General features: G+C 36.5%; 1 protein-coding gene across 2 annotated transcripts in view; it reads left to right on the top strand.

The window, feature by feature from the left end:
* bicc1b (BicC family RNA binding protein 1b) overlaps positions 1–10,923 on the top strand; it is a 111,350-nt gene extending 100,427 nt beyond the window's left edge. For both annotated transcript variants that reach the window (XM_048169866.1, XM_048169865.1), the window contains exons 18-21: positions 18–171; positions 2,661–2,818; positions 3,604–3,703; positions 7,826–10,923. In XM_048169866.1, the coding sequence (XP_048025823.1) occupies positions 18–171; positions 2,661–2,818; positions 3,604–3,703; positions 7,826–7,956 (543 nt within the window). In that variant the 3' untranslated portion in view covers positions 7,957–10,923. The remainder of the gene's footprint in view (positions 1–17; positions 172–2,660; positions 2,819–3,603; positions 3,704–7,825) is intronic.
* The last annotated feature ends 14,148 nt before the right edge of the window (positions 10,924–25,071 follow it).

Below are 25,071 nucleotides of genomic sequence, written 5' to 3' on the forward strand. Positions count from 1 at the left end.
GTATGTATTTTTATAAGGGGTCTCCTCTAGCCTTGTCCCGCTCCAACAGTAGAGAGGGCATGGCGAGTGGCAGCGACTCGGATAACTGGAGGGAAAGAAATGGGAGCGGGCTCCCGGCACACAGCGACTTCCCCTCTCCCATCAGCCCCAAAAGGAAGCAGAACAAAACAGGTATGTTCTTCAGTCAACATGACTGTAACAATGTGACAACATAAAAGGCATGTGTTTTAAATACTTGTTACCATTGCAATTACAAAAAACACGAAATATCAGTATGTTAGTGATATTAAAGGTTGTTTAAAACATCATTTAACTCCATAAGTGACAGAATTGAGATGATACATAGGCATCAAGTGTACTCAAGCATACTTTTAAAAAGAACATTTATGAAAGAATATAATTTAAAAGAATACACTTGAATGCAATGTTTTAAGACACTTAATTGCATCTTATTTGCAATTAATTGAAAATAAAATGAAATTGTAATTAAATTACTTATAATAATTAAATGAAAATGTATTGTAGTTTAAATTCAACTTAATATTGCTTTTTTGACAAACTTAAAGGCACAATATGTAATTTTTGCCGCTAGAGGCAAAATTCAAAACAAATTTATTTATTATTTATTCAAAACAAAGCGTAGCTTGACAATACAGTAAATGAGCGTGGAATCATGGGAGATATCGTCTTCACCTCCATAGCCAATGGAAAGCAATCTGATGGCAGAAATCATGTTCACGGATAAGCTAACGTTATTGTTGGGTTGCGTATGTGGGGTAACGCAGTGCCATTTTACATGGTTAAAACAATCATACAAAATACATTTGAGTGTTAAAAGTTATGTTATAATGTTACTCTGTGAGTTTGCTCGGTGGCTGCTATCAGAGACTTGTTGCATTTCTAATCTAGATCAATATTAGAATGTCACATTAATAAAAACTGGATGGCTAAATGACATGCAGTTAATTTTGAAATATATTGTCTGATGGAATAAGCTCTCTCTGATTATGCTATGTTAGCCACTTGAAAAAGCAGTGTTGTCTCTGAGGCGTGGTAAAAACATGGTACTTGTGGTAAATCAAGAAAACAAGCGATTCAGTTTTCTGTTGATAAATGTATCCAAACAGTTGCTCGCCTGTTTAATAAAAAACATGGTGTTTCCATGGTTTCTACAAAAGTAAAACTGGAAATCGAGGGTAACGCAGATATGACGTCATTGACAGGCAACGAAATGACACGTCCGGTTAAAATTGCTGATTTCTCTGGATTTAAACATTGTTGGAAACATTTGGGATAATGTAAGTGCACCAGTTCACAAAATATATAACACTGTTCTAGTGGTTTTTGGATATTTTAATCTAAAAATCTTACATATTGTGCCTTTAAGTAGGACTATACATATTTATATATCATATATTCTATTGTATTTTATATATGGTTAAATTGTACTGCTGAATGTACAGACAAGCATTTATGGTAAACTAATTTGTAATTTAATGTAATTTCTATGAAACTTCTATGATTTGTATATAAATATATTTATAATTTCACAAATTGCAATTTAGTACATTTAAAATGTATTTACTTACATATTTTACATTAGTTGGTCAGCACTTCAAAATAAATGTACTTTAAATCACAACAAAAGATTATTAAACAATGGTTTAAAATATTCTTGAAAGTAAATCTTTTTGACATTATTACAAAATGCATTTATTAAAAGAGTTAAAAGTGTATTTACAGTAAGTAATATATTATCTGCAAGTAGAGTTTAAAAAAAATACTTTTTAAGATTTGAAGTGCACATTAAATAAAATTAAGCGCACTTCTTTTTCACAAGGGTGTGAATGCAGTTTGGCCAAAACAAGCCTTAAAATACTGTTTTGGTAGGCAGCTCATTAGTTTAAAGGGTTAGTTCACCCAAAAATGAAATTTCTGTCATTAATGTTCACCCTCATGTTGTTCCAAACCCGTAAGACCTTTGTTCATCTTCGGAACACAAATTAAGATATCTTTGATGAAATCCAAGAGGTGTTTTTTATCCCCCATAGAAAGCAACATAATTACCACATTCAAAGTCCATAAAAGTTGGTCCATGGTCCTACTCTGTATACATTGTATAGACAGTGCAGGCTTCCGTGTTCTATATGGGAAAGCCGACTCAGTATTGGCCGGCTCCTGCATCAGAATCACACGCATACGTCGTGCTGCTCACGTGTACAGCGTTCTGACGTAGAACCTGGAAGCCTGCACTGTCTATACAACGTAAACAGCGTAGGAGAATGACAGGGAAGAGACGAAATTGTTGAATAAAGTCATTATTTTTGTTTTGTTTTGTAGACAAAAAGTATTCTTGTCACTTCATAACATTAAGGTTGAACCACTGTAGTCATGATGACTATTTTAACGATGTCTTTACTACTTTTCTGGATCTTGAATGTGGTGATTACATTGCTTTCTGTGGAGGATAAAATAAACCTCTCAGATTTCATCAAAAATATCTTGTGTTCCAAAGATGAACGAAGGTCTGACGGGTTTGGAACTACACGAGGGTGAGTAATTAATGACAGAAATTTCATTTTGGGTGAACTAACACTTTAGGTGTACGGTTTAGTAACCTGGTAAACACTGGTAACTATTTTTTATGTATTTTGGGATAGAGCACTACCTAAGCAGCAGCAACTACATGGACTGCATCTCGTCAGTGACGGGAACTAACGGCTGTAATCTCAACACGTCTTTCAAAGGATCTGATCTGCCTGAGCTCTTCAGTAAACTTGGCCTCGGGAAGTATACAGACGTCTTCCAACAGCAGGAGGTACAGACGGGGCTGCCGATATCTTCTCTATTAATGTTGCTGTTTGATATGAGAGAACGTAAATGAGTTTTAGATGATTTCTGTCACCGGGAGGTTGTGTCTTTCAGTGCTTAGCCTATTTTAGCTTTAGAAGGCACTTTAAACCTATTTATCAACACAGTCTTTGGCAAAATAGTCTTTTATGAAGCAATATGAAATACTGGAGTGAACAGCTAACTCATTTTGTGAATAAACACGTCAGGTTTAATGCAAGTTCCACACGTAATGAATCTGAACAATTTGGATGTAAATGTTCCATCTCATATTAGATTTTGTGACAGGTTTGTAATATTTACAACTCCAATTTTATAATTTATGGCTTTTATTAAAAGAAATACCCAATGTAGTAACCAAGAAATTAATTTGATTTGTGTAGAGTCACAGCTTTGTTACACAGCAGAAACACTGTCAGTGTGACAGCTCTATGTCATTTGCATATACTGTCTAAAACTGGCCTAAGGTTACAATGATGCAACTTCCAGCACAGAACTGAAAGCCTTAGAAAAGCCAGAAGATAGTTCTGCGATTCCCTGTATTTCAAGATGCCAGGATAACACTGTGGAGTCCAAAGTATGGTTCTGGCTTTCATCTTGTAAACATATGATTATAATGTTAGAGAAAGAGTACAGTGGTCAGTGCACATGCACTCTCAGATGCAGGTTTGATTCTGGAATATGTCTTTCTGACCACACTCGTTTTTTTTCTGAAAGTCCAAACCAAAAATACAATTTCTGTCTTTTTATCAGATTGACCTTCAGACATTCCTCACGCTGACCGATCAAGACCTGAAAGAGCTCGGCATCACTACATTCGGAGCCCGCAGGAAAATGCTGTTGGCCATCTCAGGTCAGTTCCCTTTCAAACAAACAAAGGTTGTCACAATACTATTACCAGTAGCCTTTCAGGATTCTCTATATATTTCTTGATTCCACAGCAAAAGTGAAATGCCTATATAGTAGAAAGGTGAAAAAAAAAAAGTAGTCGGTGCTACCTAACTAGAGAGAAAACTTCCATTTTGCCAAATAAGTAAGAAAACTTTAACACCCATAATGCACTGGGCATTCCTGACCAAGGCCACTCCCACCAGTCTGCTCTGAATATGCTTATCAGAGTCAAATAGCACTTGCTTTAGTAGGAAATACTCCTTGGCAAACTTTTAGACATAATGGTGACAACAGCATTGATTTGCCGGTCAAATTTAAGCTCAGAGTCAAAAATGACACCAAGGTTTCTCACGCTAGACAGTTTTTTCCCAGGAAACAACCCCAGGCAGTCATAAACATCCTCTACACACCCCTTATTATCAAATGAAATCATCTCTGTCTTATTCTCATTCAATTGGCGAAAGTTATTCCCCAACCAGCACTTAACCTCTGTCAAACATTCACGCAGGGACTGAATGGCACATTTATGCCCATGTTTCAGTATAAATAAATAAATAAATAAATAAATTTGAGAATCATCCCTATTCAGACGATAGTGAATCTCAAATTTCTCAAAAATAGAACCTAGGGGGAGCATATAAAGGAAAAATAAAATTGGTCCAAGGATAGAACCCTGAGGAACCCCACACAAAAACGCTGTCATGTACAGGTAAGAAAGCGGTTGCCGTAGTGTTCCATTTTTACCACATGCTCTATATTGCTGTTTATAGAGTAGACATAGTGCAATACAATTTTCAGTGATAAACTTACCCTTACAATAACTGTTTAGTTAACCCTCTGTCGATCCAACAGTCCATGGTCGGGGATACAAAAATACAGAAGTATAATCTGTAGTTTTCACAAAAGTCCTATGGAGTTGTCAAAAGCTGTCAAAGAAACCTGAATTTCTCAGTCCAGGTAATACAGAAAAAGAGTAATCATTGTTCATTTACATATACTACCGACATTGTAACAGTACAAAGCGGGTTGAAAATCGGCAAATTTACACTTTAATATCAAGAAGTTCAATTGAATGTTCATGTGCACAGCGACATTATTACAAGCACTTATCACAGAAAAAACACACAAATGCTCATTTAATTGTTGAAAAGCAGCCACCTTAGTAAGAGAGCCCTGAGGTGCAAAATTATTTTAAAAATTAAAAAATTACTTTCTTTTTGTTACAGTGTAATTACACAAAAGTACTGAGTATTAGCAAAGACTTTATAAAGATGGCTATAGCTGCCCTGAGAGGCATTTCAAAGATGACCGCCGAGGGAAATGACTTACCTTAAAGGGACTTTGGTAATAGTCATTAACAACATGTAATTACTATAGGGTAAAGGTTTGGTTTAGGGTTAGTTGCTTGTAGATATGCATACTTTACTGTTATAACTATAGTAAGTACATGTAACTTCTGTAACTGCGTCACCTTAAAATAAAGTGTTACCGAAAGTTTAGCATCAACTTGGTACCAACTAAGAGAACATTAACCGTAATATCTGATGGACACAACGTGCCAAGCAAGATTTTCCTTTTTAATAGCTTTGAGTAATTTGGACAGCTGCAGGGTTTTGGGATTACGGTTATGATTTATTGAGGTGTCAGAGATGAAATTGGATTTGGCTTTCCACTTACATAACCGGCCAAGGTTGACTGACTGTCCACATCCTAGCATGACAGCAAGTGGAAGTGACAAGCTTGGCCATTAGACATCTAGAACATCTGTGATATATTTCGACCACCCACTGCTAGATAACCATAATGATTTCCTGCAGTCTGGCAAGGATATTTATTAAAATAAAAACATTGTTCTAGTTTTATCAGCCCCGTGGTTTGAGAATAAAACACAATGCCTGAGGTTGAGGTAGCCCTTTCATTGTTAAAAGTGAAATTATGGTACAGATGGGATTCCAAAGTGTAGAGGTACGAGGAGGACAGGAAATGACTGCAGGCTTGTGTTTATTTCTCTGACTGACCTCAAGATGCCAGAAGACAATCCTGTTGGGCTGATGCAAGTTTGGTCCTAGTGAGAGAAATGTCCGCCTTTGCTTGTGTCCTCTACAGCAAAAAAAAAGGGAACATTGACATTGTCAAGCCCACCTACGTAAATAAGATCTGTCATCCCAAAAAAAACATAGCGTGAACACTCGGAGCTGCCCAAAACCTAGTGAGCTGTCAACATAGGCAGCATTTTAAGGTAATGTACCTTATTTTGACCAATTTATTTAGACACAATGCATCAGAATGTGACAAACAAAGTGCAAAAATAGATAGTTTTCCTGTTCAGTGTGATGATGTTTAATGTCCCTGACAACCTCCGCAGTCCCATTTAGCCACTTGTTAGCAACCGCCTAAAAACACATTGACTTCAGGACAAAAGAACCGGAAGTGCTACAATGGTAACTCATTTCTGGAGTTTTGGCCTACAAAAATAATAATTTTTTATAAAACGGTTAGTTCCTGTCCTTGATTCTGATTGGTCAATAGCTGTGTTTTATTCACGATAAAACACGGCTATGACCGCTTCACCCAACGGTTCTGTGTATCACTACACAACACCCTTAGCAACCACTCTTAGCAACGGATACTGTTTGTTCTCAGCTGATATTGTTCATTGAAGCTTACTGTATTATGTAGAAGAGTATTGTGAGAATGAGATCGAGTGAGCAAGTTTATTACCTGCTCTTAGATTTAGCATTTTCCTTCAGGTCAGTTCTATGTTCATAATAAAAAATCAGTTTAAATGTCCGATGTATTACCTTGTCCTTTTAACAGTTAAGGGGTTTCCCGTGACTGACAGCACTAGTCAAAGCATTTGTCAGTTGTGTCTTGTTCCGTGTTCACAACAATTCAGTCTTTTCAATGTAAAAGTCTTCGCTACTGACTGAAGCACTCATAAAGACAGTTTTTGTACCATCTAATGGTGTAATAATGTAACTTCTGTTGCTGTTCATGGTCAGGGATTATTTTTTCAGGCGGAAGAAAGGCTTGTAGTGAAAGTTTACTTCATGAAAGTTGCATGATACATATTTTTGGCTTTAATATTTGTATTGTTTGGTAACCGTTTTATAAAAGGATTCCCCTAACAACGCCCTTCAGCCGTGACTTATTCACGATACAGCACAGTCTCTCATACCTTATTGCTTACTTATTTAATGGTTGCACCACATGACATTTTTACAGTCATTTAAACTTTTGTTTAAATCATTTTTTTTTAAAACATTTTTCAAAACCCTATGAACCAAACATGAATATAAAAATGACATCCTTATCTTAGACAGTCTTTTCTGCAAGTTCAGTTTTTCGGCAATGCCTTAGGAGTTTCTGTGGTGATGTTGAGGTCAGCATTAAATGGAAATTTCATCTGTCCATTTTCTAAGTGCCTGTTATATATGTTATTGTGAATGATTCATCTGTGCATATCTTTCATTTTTTTATGTTTTGACCTTGTAATTAGTAATCAAAATGTCATAGCTGGATCTTCCAGTAAATATGACAGACTTCTCTCTGGGGACATATGCAGGAACTTCTAATCATTAAGTCTGCTTAAAGGGATAGTTCACCAAAAATGCAAATTCTGTCATCATTTACTCACCCTCAACTTGTTCCAAACCCGTATAATTTCTTTGTTCTTCTGAACACAAAGGACGATATTTGGAAGAATGTTTGTAACCAAGCAGATCTCGCCCCCCTTTTGACCACCCAATTGGGTTTCCTTTGTGTACAGCAGAACAAAGAAATTTACACAGGTTTGGAACAACTTGAGGGTGAACTATCCCTTTAAACCCCGCCCCTTTAAGCTTGCTTTCATCTATCTACACTTTTGAATGCAACTTCCACATCTCAATATCCAGTCAATAACTAATGCATAGAACCAAATCTATACCATACATTGGTTTCTTTTTTCTTTTTTTTCTTTTTGATAATCCCTTAAACGTTGATGTACATCAATACAGAAGAAAAGATCTGTTTCATTGCGACTTTAACTTGCATGTATGCAGTGTAAACAATGAATATTTAAGCCCTCTTCTTGTTTTGACAGAGCTGAACAAGAACCGAAGGAAGCTCTTTGAGCCGCCGAACATCCGCTCCTCGTTCCTGGAAGGAGGCGCCAGCGGTCGACTGCCACGACAGTTCCACACAGACATTGCCAGTGTAAGCGGGCGCTGGTGAGCCCATGCCAATGCATCAACACACGGCCTGAACTGCACAATTTCCCATTCCCAACCTGACATAAAGTACTGGACCAAAACCCGGACCTTCTGAAACTGTGCCAAATAAACAATGTCCATGGAACAGAGGTTAAGGGTCAAAGAACTGTTGAATATTATATGCAGTATGGTACATTATGCAATATGGTACTCATGTTACAATGAAGGAAATGTTGTGAAGGAACATTGGAGCTCCTGCACTGTGCTTGTATATAGTGCAGGCAGACTTTTATTTATATGCTTGTCTTAGGCTTCGCCATACTAATTCTTTGCACTTTAAAAAATGCTAAATACTTTGTCTATGGACAGATTCGCCTGACTAGATGCGCTTGGATCTTACTTAAAGCACTTAAATGGATATCAAGCCAAAGTGTTCTGCACAAATTATCCATAAGGGGATCTTATCTCATATCTCATATATATATATATATATATATATATATATATATATATATATATATATATATATATGATTTCTGAACCTATAAGTTGTTTACTCTTAAAGGGATGGTTCACAGAAAAGGGAAAATTATGCCATCATTTCCAGTATGGCTTTCATTCTTCTATAAGAACACAAAAGAAGATATTTTTAAGAATGTTTCAGCTGTTTTTGGCCATACAATGATAGTCAATAGAGTACATTAGTGCCCCTCACTTTTTTAACAGTATTTTTTAAATTCATTTTTGCCATAGGGATTTTAAAAGTCTTCACTAAAGATTTATACGCCATTACCCTGACGGCAACGTAGTGTCGGCCCAGATCCGGCCCATATCCGGTTCATGTGTAATCCACATGTACCAGATGTGGGCCGGATCTGGGCCGCATTATGTTGCTGTCTGAGTCGCTAAACCAACCAGCTACAAGGTGAATCACACCATTACAAACTTTGATTTGAAACCAAACAGTATTTGAAAATTGGCCAAAAAGACAAAGGTACAAATCTAAAACTACAATATGAAGCATTGCGAATGACAATCTAATTAAAAACACTGTTGAAATATAAAACTATTAATTTAATGTTGTTGATTATATTTATAGAAACCATATATTTTAAGTTTATTGCAAAATATGTACATATATACAAACATTTAATTATTTTTGGGAGAGGTGATCTTTTAGCATGATTTTCTTGTAGCGACTCTGATTGGTGGACTTTTCTTCGCAGTATCATGGGTAATGTAGTTCCATGAAAATTGTCTAATAATGCAAACAGATGCTTCAACAAAAGCATCGATTAACAACCTTGGAGCTCACAATAAGTCTATCTTTAACAATTTATCAAAAAAATGACTTGTGTTACTTCAAAATTTACTACTGGAACCCAACTGTTTCACTCTATGGGCTCCAATACAACTTTAGACCTTCATTGTATGGACAAAATATCTTCTTTTGTGTTTCTACAGAAGAAAGAAGTCATGGAGAATTTTAATTTTTGATGAGCTATCCCTTTAGCTGTTGGTTTTAGAGGTTGGGAGTCGGCCTGTCAGTAGTAGCTCTCTCAATAGTGCCTCTCTTTAGCCACTGACAGAAGTGCAAATTACACCAGCTCTGTTTCAACCACCTTCCTGAACACCACAGACCACAAGTCTTCACTGACCGCACTTGGAATTCTTGTCAGAGCTGACCATGGCTTAATCTAAGGCTTTTCTCCTGCACGCGACCAAAGTCTGTGCTGCTTTTCTTGACCTCTAGACTTCCTACATCGTCTAAAGCGGCTTGTTTACTTCTATCTTCTCTCACCATTGTTACGTTATCCCGATGCGCTCGTTGTATTCTCGCATTCTTCGGATATTTCCAAAGCACGTCTTTCAATTCTGACTATATCTAAAGCTGTGAATGTTGCCAGATGTTCTCCGAAGGATTGATACCACCAAGTGCCTTTTGTCTTGCACTGACAACTTTTCCAAAGTAATCGAAGACTATCGATCTCTCAAAGGTACAAATGTTTTACTGGGAAGTACCACTTACAGTAATCTCACAGTGCATTGCTTTACCTTTACATGTACGGTATATATTTAGTACTTCCATTTAGCTCTTAAGTACATTGAATTTGTACCTCACATGTGATAGAGGTACTATTTAAGTTTGTATTTTGTGTATTGTCTTATTATGATTGTTCATAGACTTTTTGTTATGTAGTTTGCTTTGATCATTTTCAGACAGTAGCAATCAACCAATCAAACAATTTGTGTAATGGTTTGTGATGTTTGTTTAATCAAATTGAGACTGACAAATGAGTGAAACAATAGCTCTCTGTGTAGCCTAAAAATATTATTAGTAATAATAAAATGCAACAGACTATGCAAAGAATCACTTTGCCATTTTAGGTTTAAATGTTTCTGTTTAAGCACATACGCTTTTGTGGTTTACTGGTTGTTCCTTGTTTTTGTTTTTGTTTTAAAGCGAATTAATTTTATAGACTTTGTTTTCCATAAATTGCTACTTTGATATATCTTAGATTAGTGCCTTTTATATGCATCAAATGCTACTTTAGTGAGAGACCGATTGTAATTCATTTGTAGAATTGTTTTGTTCTCTCCCTAAGAGGGAAAAATAAGGGACGTCTTAATATTCTGACATGGCCTTCACGTGGCCAGCACATTTTTGAGTTTCTTTGACCAAAGTTAAATGCGTAACCTCTGGGTTATGAGGTTACATACATCACGAGTGCACAAATGTACAGAGCAGTGAAGCACATCAACCAGTATTATTCTTCCAAATGTACGTTTAGTTGGCCAGTGCCTTGGGATTGACTTTTCTGTGAGCTTGGCACAGATTTTGTAATATACTCCATTGTAATGTTCTATGATGATGGTCATAAATTTGTATAATTGCCATAAATGTGGTATTGCTGAATGTTCTTTAGTTGAAGGTGTTCTTTAGTTGAAGGTGTTATGAAAGAATAAAGCTTTTCCATTTTATGTTCCACTACTGTTGATGTCTAGCTTTGTGTATTTTAAAATACATAGGCCTACATAATATATAATTTCCCTCTTTCATTGCATGAACATCTGTGAATGACTGACTAAAGTGGATGTAGAGGCAGACAGTAGAGAGGAAAAAGACTAGCGTTAACCAGACATGATGCGATAAGATTCCAGCGACACTAAATTTGTCTGTCCACACCAGACGCGACACGACTGCAAGCCGCGACAAAATCAATCAGAAGAGTGTGTGGGCGGGCTCTCTCTGAAAGTGCACTGCACTAGCAACGAAATAGAGAAATAGGCTATAACCAAATGTATTAACACTATTTTAACATTATTAAAAATATACTGATGTACTGATACAACATTTGTCAAAAAATGCATTGAGTTCAGATTGAATTTTACAAACCCGATTCCAAAAAAGTTGGGACACTGTACAAATTGTGAATAAAAAAGGAATGCAATAATTTACAAATCTCATAAACTTATATTTTATTCACAATAGAATATACAGTAGATAACATATCAAATGTTGAAAGTGAGACATTTTGAAATGTCATGCCAAATATTGGCTCATTTTGGATTTCATGAGAGCTACACATTCCAAAAAAGTTGGGACAGGTAGCAATAAGAGGCCGGAAAAGTTAAATGTACATATAAGGAACAGCTGGAGGACCAATTTGCAACTTATTAGGTCAATTGGCAACATGATTGGGTATAAAAAGAGCCTCTCAGAGTGGCATTGTCTCTCAGAAGTCAAGATGGGCAGAGGATCACCAATTCCCCCAATGCTGCGGCGAAAAATAGTGGAGCAATATCATCTGGAACAATCTCTGGTCGGAAAACCATACTGGATGCCCGTGATCTTCGTGCCCTTAGACGGCACTGCATCACATACAGGAATGCTACTGTAATGGAAATCACAACATAGGTTCAGGAATACTTCCAGAAAAGTATTCGGTGAACACAATCCACCGTGCCATTCGCCATTGCCGGCTAAAACTCTATAGGTCAAAAAAGAAGCCATATCTAAACATGATCCAGAAGCGCAGGCGTTTTCTCTGGGCCAAGGCTCATTTAAAATGGACTGTGGCAGAGTGGAAAACTGTTCTGTGGTCAGACGAATCAAAATTTGAAGTTCTTTTTGGAAAACTGGGACGCCACGTCATCCGGACTAAAGAGGACAAGGACAACCCAAGTTGTTATCAGCGCTCAGTTCAGAAGCCTGCATCTCTGATGGTATGGGGTTGCATGAGTGCGTGTGGCATGGGCAGCTTACACATCTGGAAAGGCACCATCAATGCTGAAAGGTATATCCAAGTTCTAGAACAACATATGCTCCCATCCAGATGTCGTCTCTTTCAGGGAAGACCTTGCATTTTCCAACATGACAATGCCAGACCACATACTGCATCAATTACAACATCATGGCTGCGTAGAAGAAGGATCCGGGTACTGAAATGGCCAGCCTGCAGTCCAGATCTTTCACCCATAGAAAACATTTGGCGCATCATAAAGAGGAAGATGCGACAAAGAAGACCTAAGACAGTTGAGCAACTAGAAGCCTGTATTAGACAAGAATGGGACAACATTCCTGTTCCTAAACTTGAGCAACTTGTCTCCTCAGTCCCCAGACATTTGCAGACTGTTATAAAAAGAAGAGGGGATGCAACACAGTGGTAAACATGGCCTTGTCCTAATTTTTTTGAGATGTGTTGATGCCATGAAATTTAAAATCAACTTATTTTTCTCTTAAAATGATACATTTTCTCAGTTTAAACATTTGATATGTCATCTATGTTGTATTCTGAATAAAATATTGAAATTTGAAACTTCCACATCATTGCATTCTGTTTTTATTCACAATTTGTACAGTGTCCCAACTTTTTTGGAATCGGGTTTGTAATTTCTTTTCAATATCTGAGGTGAATTTCAACATTTTCAGTATGGCTATAAAGGTCACGCTCAAACTCGCATCAAACTCTTTTAACATTAAATAAAGCACATAATCATTACCTGAGATTATCATTGTCATATTTACTATGTTGTTGCTGTTCCAGCCACGACGTCGCAGAGATAGAAAGTGTCGCTGCTGGTTAGGACAAAAATTCTCAATGTATGATTTAACATGGAAAAGATAGGCCTGCATTTTATTACGTCACGGCGTCGTGTCCGGTTAGGACACTGTGTAAAATGTGTTTTGAGATGAACCGCACCCAGTCATACCAGAGCTTATGAGGCTCTGTATGATTACAGTATGTCACAAATATGTCAGTGATCTCATTGAAATCCTTTGCTTACACACACACACATGGACTTTGAGGAAATGGATGTTCTTTTTATCTTTTTTCATGCAGATATGAATCTGTAAAGAACGGAACAAAGAAGTCTGAAAACTGGGTGTAACTGTTTTGATATTTTGCTAGATTGTGTTATTTCTGGATTATCTCTGCGCATACTGTAATTCGGGCCTGGATTGGAAATGGAACAGGACAGCTTGCGGCTGGGACAAGAGGGAAAAAAAAATCTCATTTTCCTCTGGCAAGCTTGTATTCCAGCTTTTGAATCTCGCCACATTGTCTGGATTATGGATATAATGTGAATAGAGTGTCCAAGGGTTATTGGGAGGATGAAATGTGTCTATTTCACCACAACAAAACTAAATCCTTCAGCAACATTCAGACATCTTTTCATAAACAGATATAAAAATCAAGGAAAGGGACTTATTATTTGTTCATTAAGAATGTGTACTCATATTAAGCTGGACCAAAAGAGCTTTATCCATTATGTTCTAGTGCTGATGGACAGACCACATAGTGTCACTATATTCTTTTGAGAAGCTGAGAATTTTGAGCTCATCTATAAAATGGATGTCTACACTAATCAGATTATCAATCCCAATATCAGAGCAGCAGTTGACATTTAAATGAATTTGCAATAATATTTTGGAGAAATTAGCTGTTGTACCCATTTTCTGAAGTGAATTTATGTAAATAATATTATTTATATTAACATTAAAGTTTAATACACCTATGATAATGATAATATTTCACTAAAGTTTATGACCAGTTCTTTTTTAATGTTGAATTTTTGTTTCCTTTGGAACTTTTTTTTTTTTTTGTAAAATTTAATATAAATGCCACCAAAACTTCATGTTACCACCTTCATTTTTGTTGTTTTCAGTTAATTTAATGTTTTATTTATATGATTACTAATTCTTTCACATTATGTTTATTACATTAGCTCATTATAATAAGGACTAGAGTTAGATCACATCTCACAGTATTGTTTAGTCTTTTTGGGTTTCACACAATAGAGAATAAATTAATTTATAATCCAGAATGTGTTATTTTTACAGCATAAAATATAAAAAACATGGACAAATAGACTATATTTCTATGAGTTTTACTGAGTTCTGTGTTTTATGCCTCTTTCAATGTAAATGCATTACTGTTGTTTGTTCTCCAACAGGGGGCGCTAAGGCATGAATTTGCTCAAACTTGACTTTCAACTACTATTTTTATGTTTATTAAATATCTGCCAATTAGTTTTCATTTATTCAAAAATAGCAAACCACATTTGTACATAAGAGTAATGTATTACTTCTGAGCAGCCATAATATTGTCATTATTTTAAATATCAGTGTGTGTGTGTGTGTGTGTGTGTGTGTATGTATTTTATACACACACACACTGATATATATAAATATATATATATATATATATATATATATATATATATATATATATATATATATATATAATACAGTAATTTTGAAATATTTAAACATTCATGCTTGATTGGTTTCAAGCATTATTTTGATAAACATGTTTATTGTTAACATTAGGTTTTGTAGAAATGCACAAGTATGAAAGTTCCATTTCTCAAATTAAAAATAAACCTTTATTTTTCTGTGGAACACAAAGAAGAATTGATTGAATTGGTTTTGCCCATGCAATGGAAGTCAATAATTGACCTCAGTGACTTTTATTATCTGGACAAAAAAAAAGAGACATTTTTCAAAATACAGTCTTTTGTGTTCCATAGAAGAAAAAAAGTCATTTAGGTCTGGTACATTTTATATGAGATATATTTGGATCTCATCCATCACCTCACCAGCCTGTATCATCATCTCACATGTGTTGTGCCTCTGTTTTGCATTCTGTATGTGTTGATGCACCTTATTTACATTCAGAAGCAGTAGTGCATCCCTTACCAGCATTAAACCTCAAACCACCATGTGTATATTAGATTTAAACATCAATAGAGAACCAGCTGAAACATTTCACCTCCTCATCTGACAGTGACCTTCATATGCTGACTGAAGACAGGTCATATGAGGTGATCTGATCTGTTCACTGTGAAATGCCTCCCATTATGCAACGGACCCCAAACCACTGTCGGCTGATCTCCACAGTCACAAACCTGGAGAGAATCCTACTTTAGATTATGGAAATCAGCACTAATAAGCTTTTTTTTTTATCTTTCGGTTACTCTTTATTCCAGTGGCTACTTCAGACATTCTTCTAATTATAAGTAACTTTGCAACTACATGTCTACTAATTAGTACTAATTAGCATTAGTATACTGTAGTAGACTGCTAGGTTAGGGTTAGGTGTTAGGGTTTGGGTTAGAATTAGTTGATGTTGCAAGGTTATTAGTAGAATGTCCCTTAGACCATCAAAATAAAGTGTTAGTAGATATTAAAGTAGACCGTCAAAATAAAGTGTTACCTTTCTTTCTTTTCCTGATCAGTTTTGCCACAAACTATACAGACTTTAAATGTCAGTAAAATAAATATGCACAAGCTGTAATTAATTGTGCTTTAGTCATTACTGGCAATAGCAATGTAAGCAATTCATTTAAAGCTTTGTGAATTTTTTTTTTGTTGTTGTTTTTTTTTTAAAGTAAATGGAAAATTTCCATCAAATATATATCATTGTGGTTATCATTATATCAAGTGGTTTCAGATGAGACCAGAGTTAGTTGTCACAAGGTTATGGGCCCTATCATACAATGCGACACCACGCGCGACGCAAGTGTTTTTTGCTAGTTTCAGCCTGACGCAGTTACCATTTTTACGTCCTGCGCCACGCTGTTTAAATAGCAAATGCATTTGCGCCCATGGGCGTGCTGGTCTGAAAACGAGGTGTGTTCAGGCGCATTGTTGGCGTGTTGCTATTTTGAGGCAACTGAAATAGACTGCGCCATTGACCAACTGAAACCTGGACTAAAGTCAATGGCGCAATTTTTATTTCTTTTTTTTTGTAATTTAAAGAGCGCGTTAGTAATATGCGCGTGCACAACGCGCATACACTCTGCATATTACACACAAAGGGACACGCAGCAGCACACAAACATGCCAAATATTAAAAATAAAAGGATTACAATGTAAAAGATTATTATTGTGTACATAAAGATAAAAATGCTTTGGTGGAATCTGGCTTGTCCCATAGATGGTCTGCTCGTGCACTTTTAGAAAAGCATTCAGTTTTTCTGCTTGCAAATTATGCCATGCAAATAGCGAATATGAAATGGCACGAGCTCAACTGGCTTTTAAAGGGAATGGGAGATGAGACTCTGATTGGTTTATTGCATGTTACGCCCAAAACACACCCATTACTCATGAAGAGAATAGGTACGAACCTTTTAGACCATTTAAACACCATCCATTTTTCCCATCGTTAAACTAGCAAAAGTGGATTCGGTCACGCCCTAAGTGCACTTGAGTCGTGCACTTTAGACCATGCACTTAGATTGTTAAAATAGGGCCCAGAATCTTAATAGGTATAAGGTATTATGTGACAAGTCAAACAACATAGTTGCAATTTGAATTGTTGTCATACGCAGTTGCCGTAGTGAACACAGTGCAGGCTTCCATGATTACGTCCGAATAGCAGGTCAGTATTGGCCGACGCTGTTCACATGATGGCCAATAATGAGCCGGCGTTCTGATGTAGAACACAGAAGCCTGCACTGCATTAACTATGTCAACGGCGCATGACAACAATTCAAATTGTTAAATAAAGTCATTATTTTTGTTTTGTTTTGCGCACAAAAAGTATTCTCAGCGCTTCATAACATTAAGGTTGAACCTGTCACGGTGCACACAAGAACAAGATGTTAAGGATCCAGTTGCAGCATATTGTAGGGTAATCCAAAAGTCAAAATCCAGGGAACAGGCAAGGGTCAAAATCCATATAACAGTCCACAAAACAGAAAACCAGAGGTAACGAAAGTGCACGTAACAATTACAACAAACCACAACTGAGACTAAATAGACAGACACTAATGAACAAACACAAAACAGCTGAGTGCAATGAACGAGGTTAATGAGTCCAGGAGTGAATTATGGGAATTGCAGTTCAGACAAGTGACAAAAGTCCATGTTGGAGTGCCCTCTGGTGGCTAAACGGGGCACTCCAACTCATGATCATGACAGAACCACTGCAGTCACACTGACTACTTTAACAATGTCTTTACTACCTTTCTGCACCTCAAATGGTGCAATGACATTGCTGCCTTATGCAAATAATTACTTAATTTGCATTTTAGGGGAAAGCTATCCCTTTAAAGAGCATGATCCACAGGACAGCAAGTCATGGTTTTGTTTGGAATTATCAGTGACTAGGTCAGTTTAAGCAGTGTTGGATGTATTCCACCCCATGATTAAAATATAAATTACAAACCCATGGCATATGTCAATGTGTTCTTTTTAGCATGGCCTCCATCACTGTAAGAGCCCTCAACACATTAATTGCTGTGTAACTGTACAGCAGGAAAGAGTAGGTCAGAAATGTATGTGTCCTCTGGGTGCAACACAACCCCCTCACTGCAGCAGAGATTACATTAGAGTGCTGCCTCATAATCACTGCCCTTCATCATAGTCATGGGAGTATGTGTGCACACCTCACTTGAACTTCTCAGATCCTCAATACATCGCTGTTATACATCCAGGCTCTTTTGTTACTGTATCTGGCTCTGTCGCTCCATGTGGTTGTTTCTTTCCTCCGCATAATTATAAAGTCTTGCCATCTGCCATCTTCCCCTCACATTTGGCAGTAGATGAAGATACTGTACAGCATTGTGAATACACTACAAGAATCAAGAGGAGATATTTAGCCTTACCATGTGACCAGAAGCAAATCATTTCAATAGAGCTTCAGCCCGGTTGATGGAACTCACTGCAACTTATGTGTTTTTGTATCATATTTGATACATCAGGGTTTTATGGACCACATAATATGTTATACTTAGATGAGAAAAAAAAAAAACTGAGCCAAAATGCAATTTGTTGCAGACATTGTTATTTGATGATGAAATTCTGAGTTTTAAATGTAAATCAGTGATATCTTTATAACAGCAGAATACTTTCATAAAATGCATATAAATATCAGTTGTGTCACTCAATATATCGCCCAATACAATGTCTTAGTAAGATGATATTTAAATGCTTATGGCGCTTTTCCACTGGATGGTAAGGTTCGGTACAGTTCACTTTTTGGCGCTTTTCCAACCCGATCTCACGGCAATTCGTACGTATTTTATGAGGTGGCTAATTCGTACAAATTCATACGACCTCACTCGTACGAATTCATACGTTTTTTGCTAAATCGTATGTATTTTATGAGTTGACAAATTCGTATGAATTCATATGAATGACCTACCCCAAACCCCGCCCCTAAACCTACCCGTCACTGGGGTTTAGACAAATAGTACAAATTCGTATGAGTGAGGTTGTATGAATTCATACGAATTAGCCACCTCGTAAAATACGTACAAATTGGTCGTGAGATAGCATTGCTACCCGATCTCATGGCAATTCGTACATATTTTACGAGGTGGCTAATTTGTACGAATTCATACGACCTCACTCGTATGAATTAATACGTTTTTTGCTAAATCGTATGTATTTTACAAGTTGACAAATTCGTATGAATTCATATGAATGACCTACTCCAAACCCCACCCCTAAACCTACCTGTCACTGGGATTTAGACAAATAGTACGAATTCGTATGAGTGAGGTCGTATGAATTCATACGAATTAGCCACCTCCGTAAAATACGTACGAATTGGTCGTGAGATAGCGTTGCAACCCGATCTCATGGCAATTCATACATAATTTACGAGGTGGCTAATTCGTACTAATTCATACGACCTCACTCGTACGAATTCATAGGTTTTTTGCTAAATCGTATGTATTTTACAAGTTGACAAATTCGTATGAATTCATATGAATGACCTACTCCAAACCCCGCCCCTAAACCTACCTGTCACTGGGGTTTAGACAAATCGTACGAATTCGTGTGAGTGAGGTCGTATGAATTCATACGAATTAGCCACCTCTTAAAATACGTACAAATTGGTCGTGAGATAGCATTGCTACCCGATCTCACGGCAATTCGTACATATTTCATGAGGTGGCTAATTCGTACGAATTCATATGACCTCACTTGTACGAATTCATATGTTTTTTGCTAAATCGTATGTATTTTACAAGTTGACAAATTCGCATGAATTCATATGAATGACCTACTCCAAACCCCGCCCCTAAACCTACCCATCACAAATCATACGAATTTGTACGAGTGAGGTCGTACAAACTCATATGGAATTAGCCACCTCGTAAAATACGTATGAATTGGTCGTGAGATAGCGTTGGCTTTTCCACTGCATGGGACGGCTCGGTACGAAATGGTATGGCTCGCTTAAAGGTGCAATGTGTAAAATTTGAGAGGATCTATTGATAGAAATGCAATATAATATACATAACTATGTTTTCAGTGGTGTATAGATCTTATGTAGCCCCGCCCCTTTTCAGCGCTGCGCTTGTTTGTCTTTTGTCTTCTGGTTTGTATTTCCACAGCAATCTTACGTATTTATAATCTTACTGCTCTTTTTTAAATCTTCACGGTCTACTGACATTTGTTAAGACATCTGATTTAAACATTTCAATGCTAATGATAACTTTCATTGACTCTACAACAAGTAAATCCACTTCACCAGCTAATTATTCTTTGACAGCGATGCCATAGAAATATGCAGAGCTACATACTGTAGCTTTTATTATCTTAGAATGAGCCATTTATATCTACATGCACCGCGGGTCCCTCCTCCATGTCAAGTCGTCATTTTGCGCCGGCATATTACAGCAGCCCTAAACGGACACTCTACAGAGCACATTTCATCACTATGTTGTTGTTCTTCTAAATCGTTTGTGTTTTTAGAGGCAGCTTGCATCAAATACTTATGAAGAAGTAGTAGTATAGTCTTCTGGTTTATTAGAATCAGACTGTTCTTTGTTAGTAGAAGAAACCTCATTGCTTGACTGGCTAACGTCTCTGCTGTCTCAAACGATGACATCTTTGACTTGTGTCGGCCAGACGGCCACCGTAGCTTCTCAAATCACACGAAAGGGAGGAGTGAGCTGCCGTTGGTTGCAGTTCACAAGATGCCACTAAAATTTATGATCAAATCTCGGTAGTTTTATTGTGGAGGCAAATAAAAGTTATTTTATCATTTAGGCCCTGTGTCCACCAAAGTGTTTTCAGCCAGCTGAAAACACTAGATGCTCTGCTATCTGTGAGCGCTTGAGAGTGCTTCAGCAGCGCAACGTTTTTTCAGTTGAGGCGCTTTGTTGCTATGATACGGAATATCCGTGGCACTGTTACTTATACTGATTTTGCAGGTAATTTGTTTCAGACTTGACGCAATGTAGAGTACTTGCTATGTATGTTTGGAGACCAGCTATATTAATTTCTCATCCATTTTGTTTCGTTCTCTGCTTGTTGATGTTGTTGTACAGCAAGAATGTTGTGACATTTGGTCAGTGTTGTATTTGTCCCGCCCCATCTCCACTCTGATTGGATGGCTGAATAAACAGTGACAATGATGAGCACAGTGTTTTACTCAAAGTTGAACATTCTTCAACTCGAGTCGACCGGTAAAAAATGCCGAGCTCTCAGCGCTTGAGCGTGAAAAAGACGCTCAGCTCCTTGTTACGCTCCTGGCATTTAAAAAACACGGCGTTCCCATTGAAAACAATTGAAAAAGTACGCTAGCAGCTGGAAAAAATGCTTTGGCGGACACACGGCCTTACTTTAAATTTCACAGCAAAAAGACCTGAAAGGTGGACATTTTTACAATTATAAAAAAGCTTTTACTTGCTAAAAAAAAGTAACTACACTCAAAAATTATATAGCCTTATGCATTTCAATTAATAAAATTCCATCAAATTGAATTGAATAATCCTGTAAAATGACTTTTTTTTTCTTCAGACATGACTTTTTAAAATATAACTTTTTTCTGACTAATAAAAATGTATTGTTGAAAATAAAATGTATACATAATATAAATATTTTATTAAAATATTTATAATATATAATATTTTTGTGATGCAACCTTTATTTTTGAGAATCCTTACATTGTATTCATTAATATTATTTTAAATGAGTAAAAAAAAAACTATAAAATTAAAACATTTTGTATAAATCTGAATAGAACAAGGGAATGGACAATTTAGTTTGTGATTCGTATTCATAAATGAAAAAAGAAAATATGTTTAAATTTAAGTTTAAGATTTATACAAAATGTTTTATTAAGCTCTAGGTTTTTTTTACTCAATTAAAATTCTTAATTCATATGAATAATATGTAAGGATTCAAATTGACGGAATTTTACTTGACAGAATTAATTGAAATACGTTATTCTTGAATTTTTTTTTTTTTTTTTGAGTGTATCAATCACACACACAATTTGTGTGAAAAGGAAAATATGGAATAAAAATGTAGGTAAAGGCATGTTTTTCCAGTGAGCCTTTGTTGCAATATCAGCACTTTGGAAACACTCCTCAACCAATCCATATCGAGAGCCAGAACAGTGCTGTACAAGGTAAAATATTACTTTTTTTTCTGACTAATAAAAAAAATGTATTGTTGAAAATATATTGTAATTTATTTTTGTGGTGCAACCTTTATTTTTGAGAATGGACAAAGAGAGGAGAGGTATGTATGGAGGGATAGTTAGAGGGGGATGGGTGTGTTGGGTTTTCCACTGGGGGGGAGGTTCCTGCCGGCAGATTATTAATGGTTAGCAGGTCGGGGGTACTGGATTATCTGCCCTCTCAGGGATTGATGACGACTCTACTGTATCTCCAGCCGCTTTACATCACCACACACTGTTCCTGGTTCGGCTGACAGCAAAAATAACATTAAGATGTGCATTCTTCTGTTTACTCTGAATGAAAAGCATCTATAGTGTGACTATTCAACCATGTGACTTTGTTTCATCCTAACATCATATTGCACAGTCTATTGAACTACTTAACCATATGAATGATTTGTTTCAAGTATTATGGGCACAGTTTGAAATTTTAACACTAAAAGCATTCCTAAACCTCATGCTTTTAGGACTAAAATGCTCATATCTTTATATTGCCACCACTTACAAGGTCAGCTCCAAGGACAAGATACTGTTCCAAGAGATGCATATATAATGATTTAGGTTTATTTGCAGGAATGAATATTTAAATGATAGCAAAGTCAAAGACAATTATAAGCAAAAGTATAATGAACAGAGCAAAGATATTTAAGCAGGATAAAACATAAATCAAAGTAGATAATTTCTGCGCCAAACGCATCACTAAGCTAAATTGCAAAAATGACTGTTTTTAACAAGCATCACAGACACTCCCCCTTTCTTCCATTGGTTGGACAAACAGATAGTCCCGCCCAAAACTCATGCCGTTGGTTAAGCCAGTATTGGTTAGGATGCTCAAACAAACAATAGCTGTGTCCGATTATACCTACTTCGATGCTATATAGTAGGCAAAAACAGTAAGTGATCCGAGTATATGTCTGAATTCATAGTAGGCTATGTGCAGTTGATGGACACTTTACTATCGCATGAGGCCCCGGGTTTTGTGAATGGCACTGAAGAGACACAACTGATGCCAAAGATAACATGACAGTGACAACATGGTGGATGTAGCACGTCCAAATTTCATTCAAACTACACACATTCATACTAAATGTAGTACCTAGAGAGTATGCAATTTCAGACACAGCAAATGTTTTGAAAGTGACACAGAGACACAGTGTTACACTTCTGAGGGGAATCAACCTACAAAAGTCTTACTGATAGTTTCCTCTGCATAGTAGATTCAGGATTACACAGTGAAGCCGTAATCTGCAAAATGTGGTTCAAACTGCATAAAATTTTCTAAGATGTATTTAGTGTAGGATTAGCATGTAGGTCTCAGTTAGTTGCATTTTTTTCCCATATACTTAATTTTAGTGTTGATCAACGAGTTGCTAGGAAGGGTTTGAATCCCACACTCTTGAAAATAAATGTTCATTGGCATCAGGATCCATGAAGAATCATTAAAACCCATAGAACATTCAAAATATAGTTCTTATATAGTGGGAAAATGTTCTTTCGATTAGGTTCTTTTAAGAACTATTCACTGAAAGGTTCTTTGGGGAACCAAAAATGGCTCTTCTTTGGCACCGCTGTGAAAACCCCTTTTTGGAACCTTTTAAGACATACTTTAGGCTAGTGATAAAAATGTATACTTTTATTACAGTGGTGTTGGTTTAGATGAATAAGTATGCCATGATGTAACACCATCAATTGCGCATCATCTTTTAAAGGTGCCATCGAATTGAAAATTGAATTTACCTCGGCATAGTTGAATAACAAGAGTTCAGTACATGGAAATGACATACAGTGAGTCTCAAACTCCATTGTTTCCTCCTTCTTATATAAATCTCATTTGTTTAAAAGACCTCCGAAGAACAGGCGAATCTCAACATAAAACCTACTGTTAAGTAACAGTTGGGGTGTACGCCCCCAATATTTGCATATGCCAGCCCATGATCAAGGCATTACACAAGGGCAGCCAGTATTAACGTCTGGATCTGTACACAGCTGAATCATCAGACTAGGTAAGCAAGCAAGGACAACAGCGAAAAATGGCAGATGGAGCGATAATAACTGACATGATCCATGATATCATGATATTTTTAGTGATATTTGTAAATTGTCTTCCTAAATGTTTCGTTAGCATGTTGCTAATGTACTGTTAAATGTGGTTAAAGTTACCATTGTTTCTTACTGTATTCACGGAGACAAGAGCCATCGCTATTTTCATTTTTAAACACTTGCAGTCTGTATAATGCATAAACACTTCATTCTTTATAAATCTCTCCAACAGTGTGTAATGTTAGCTTTAGCCACGGAGCACTATCAAAGTCATTCAGAATCAAATGTAAACATCCAAATAAATACCATACTTACGCGATTAGACATGCTGCATGACGAACACTTTGTAAAGATCCATTTTGAGGGTTATATTAGCTGTGTGAACTTTGTTTATGCAGTGATAGAGTCCAGAGCTCTGGAGGGGGCGGAGAGCGTGAGCAATTAAAGGGGCAGCAGCCCTGAATCGGCGCATTTTTAATTATGCCTCAAAATAGGCAGTTAAAAAAATTTATAAAAAAAAATCTATGGGGTATTTTGAGCTGCAACTTCACAGACACATTCAGGGGACACCTTAGACTTATATTACATCTTGTAAAAAAACGTTCGATGGCACCTTTAATGTCTGAATTCATCCTTTACACAGTTAATTAAAACATTTGGATATTTCCCATTTAGTGTTTATTTCACTGTATGTTCATTATACTTCTTTTATTATGCACTGATTACAATACAACCATAGATTTCACCTATTCAGAGAGAAGTATATGAGAGATCCAGCGGTTTATCCTCTCTTTTACCAGAGTCAAAGTTATTTGGTTGATAAAGTGTACCAGAATACCAATGGGACAACAAGAAAGCAGACGGGCTGTAATCTTGTTACATAACAAAACATTTAATTCACTTCACTTCATTCACCGTTAATCCGTTCTGTGTTCACCGTGTGCCCAGGAGAAGAATAAACACTTGTAGCTTTCCTCTAGGCTCACAAGATAACACTTTAGATAATACTTTCAGTATTAGATTCCAGTTTGAGATTATGTTACACATTACATGGTACATTACATTACAGGCTTAAGGGTGAGTAGATGATGACAGAATTTTCATTTTTTGGGTGTGTACTATTCCTCTAATGAAGAACCGAATGTTCAGGGTGAACAAATGCTTAA

The sequence above is a fragment of the Megalobrama amblycephala genome, linkage group LG20, assembly GCF_018812025.1.
Source record: "Megalobrama amblycephala isolate DHTTF-2021 linkage group LG20, ASM1881202v1, whole genome shotgun sequence".
NCBI lineage: Eukaryota > Metazoa > Chordata > Actinopteri > Cypriniformes > Xenocyprididae > Megalobrama > Megalobrama amblycephala.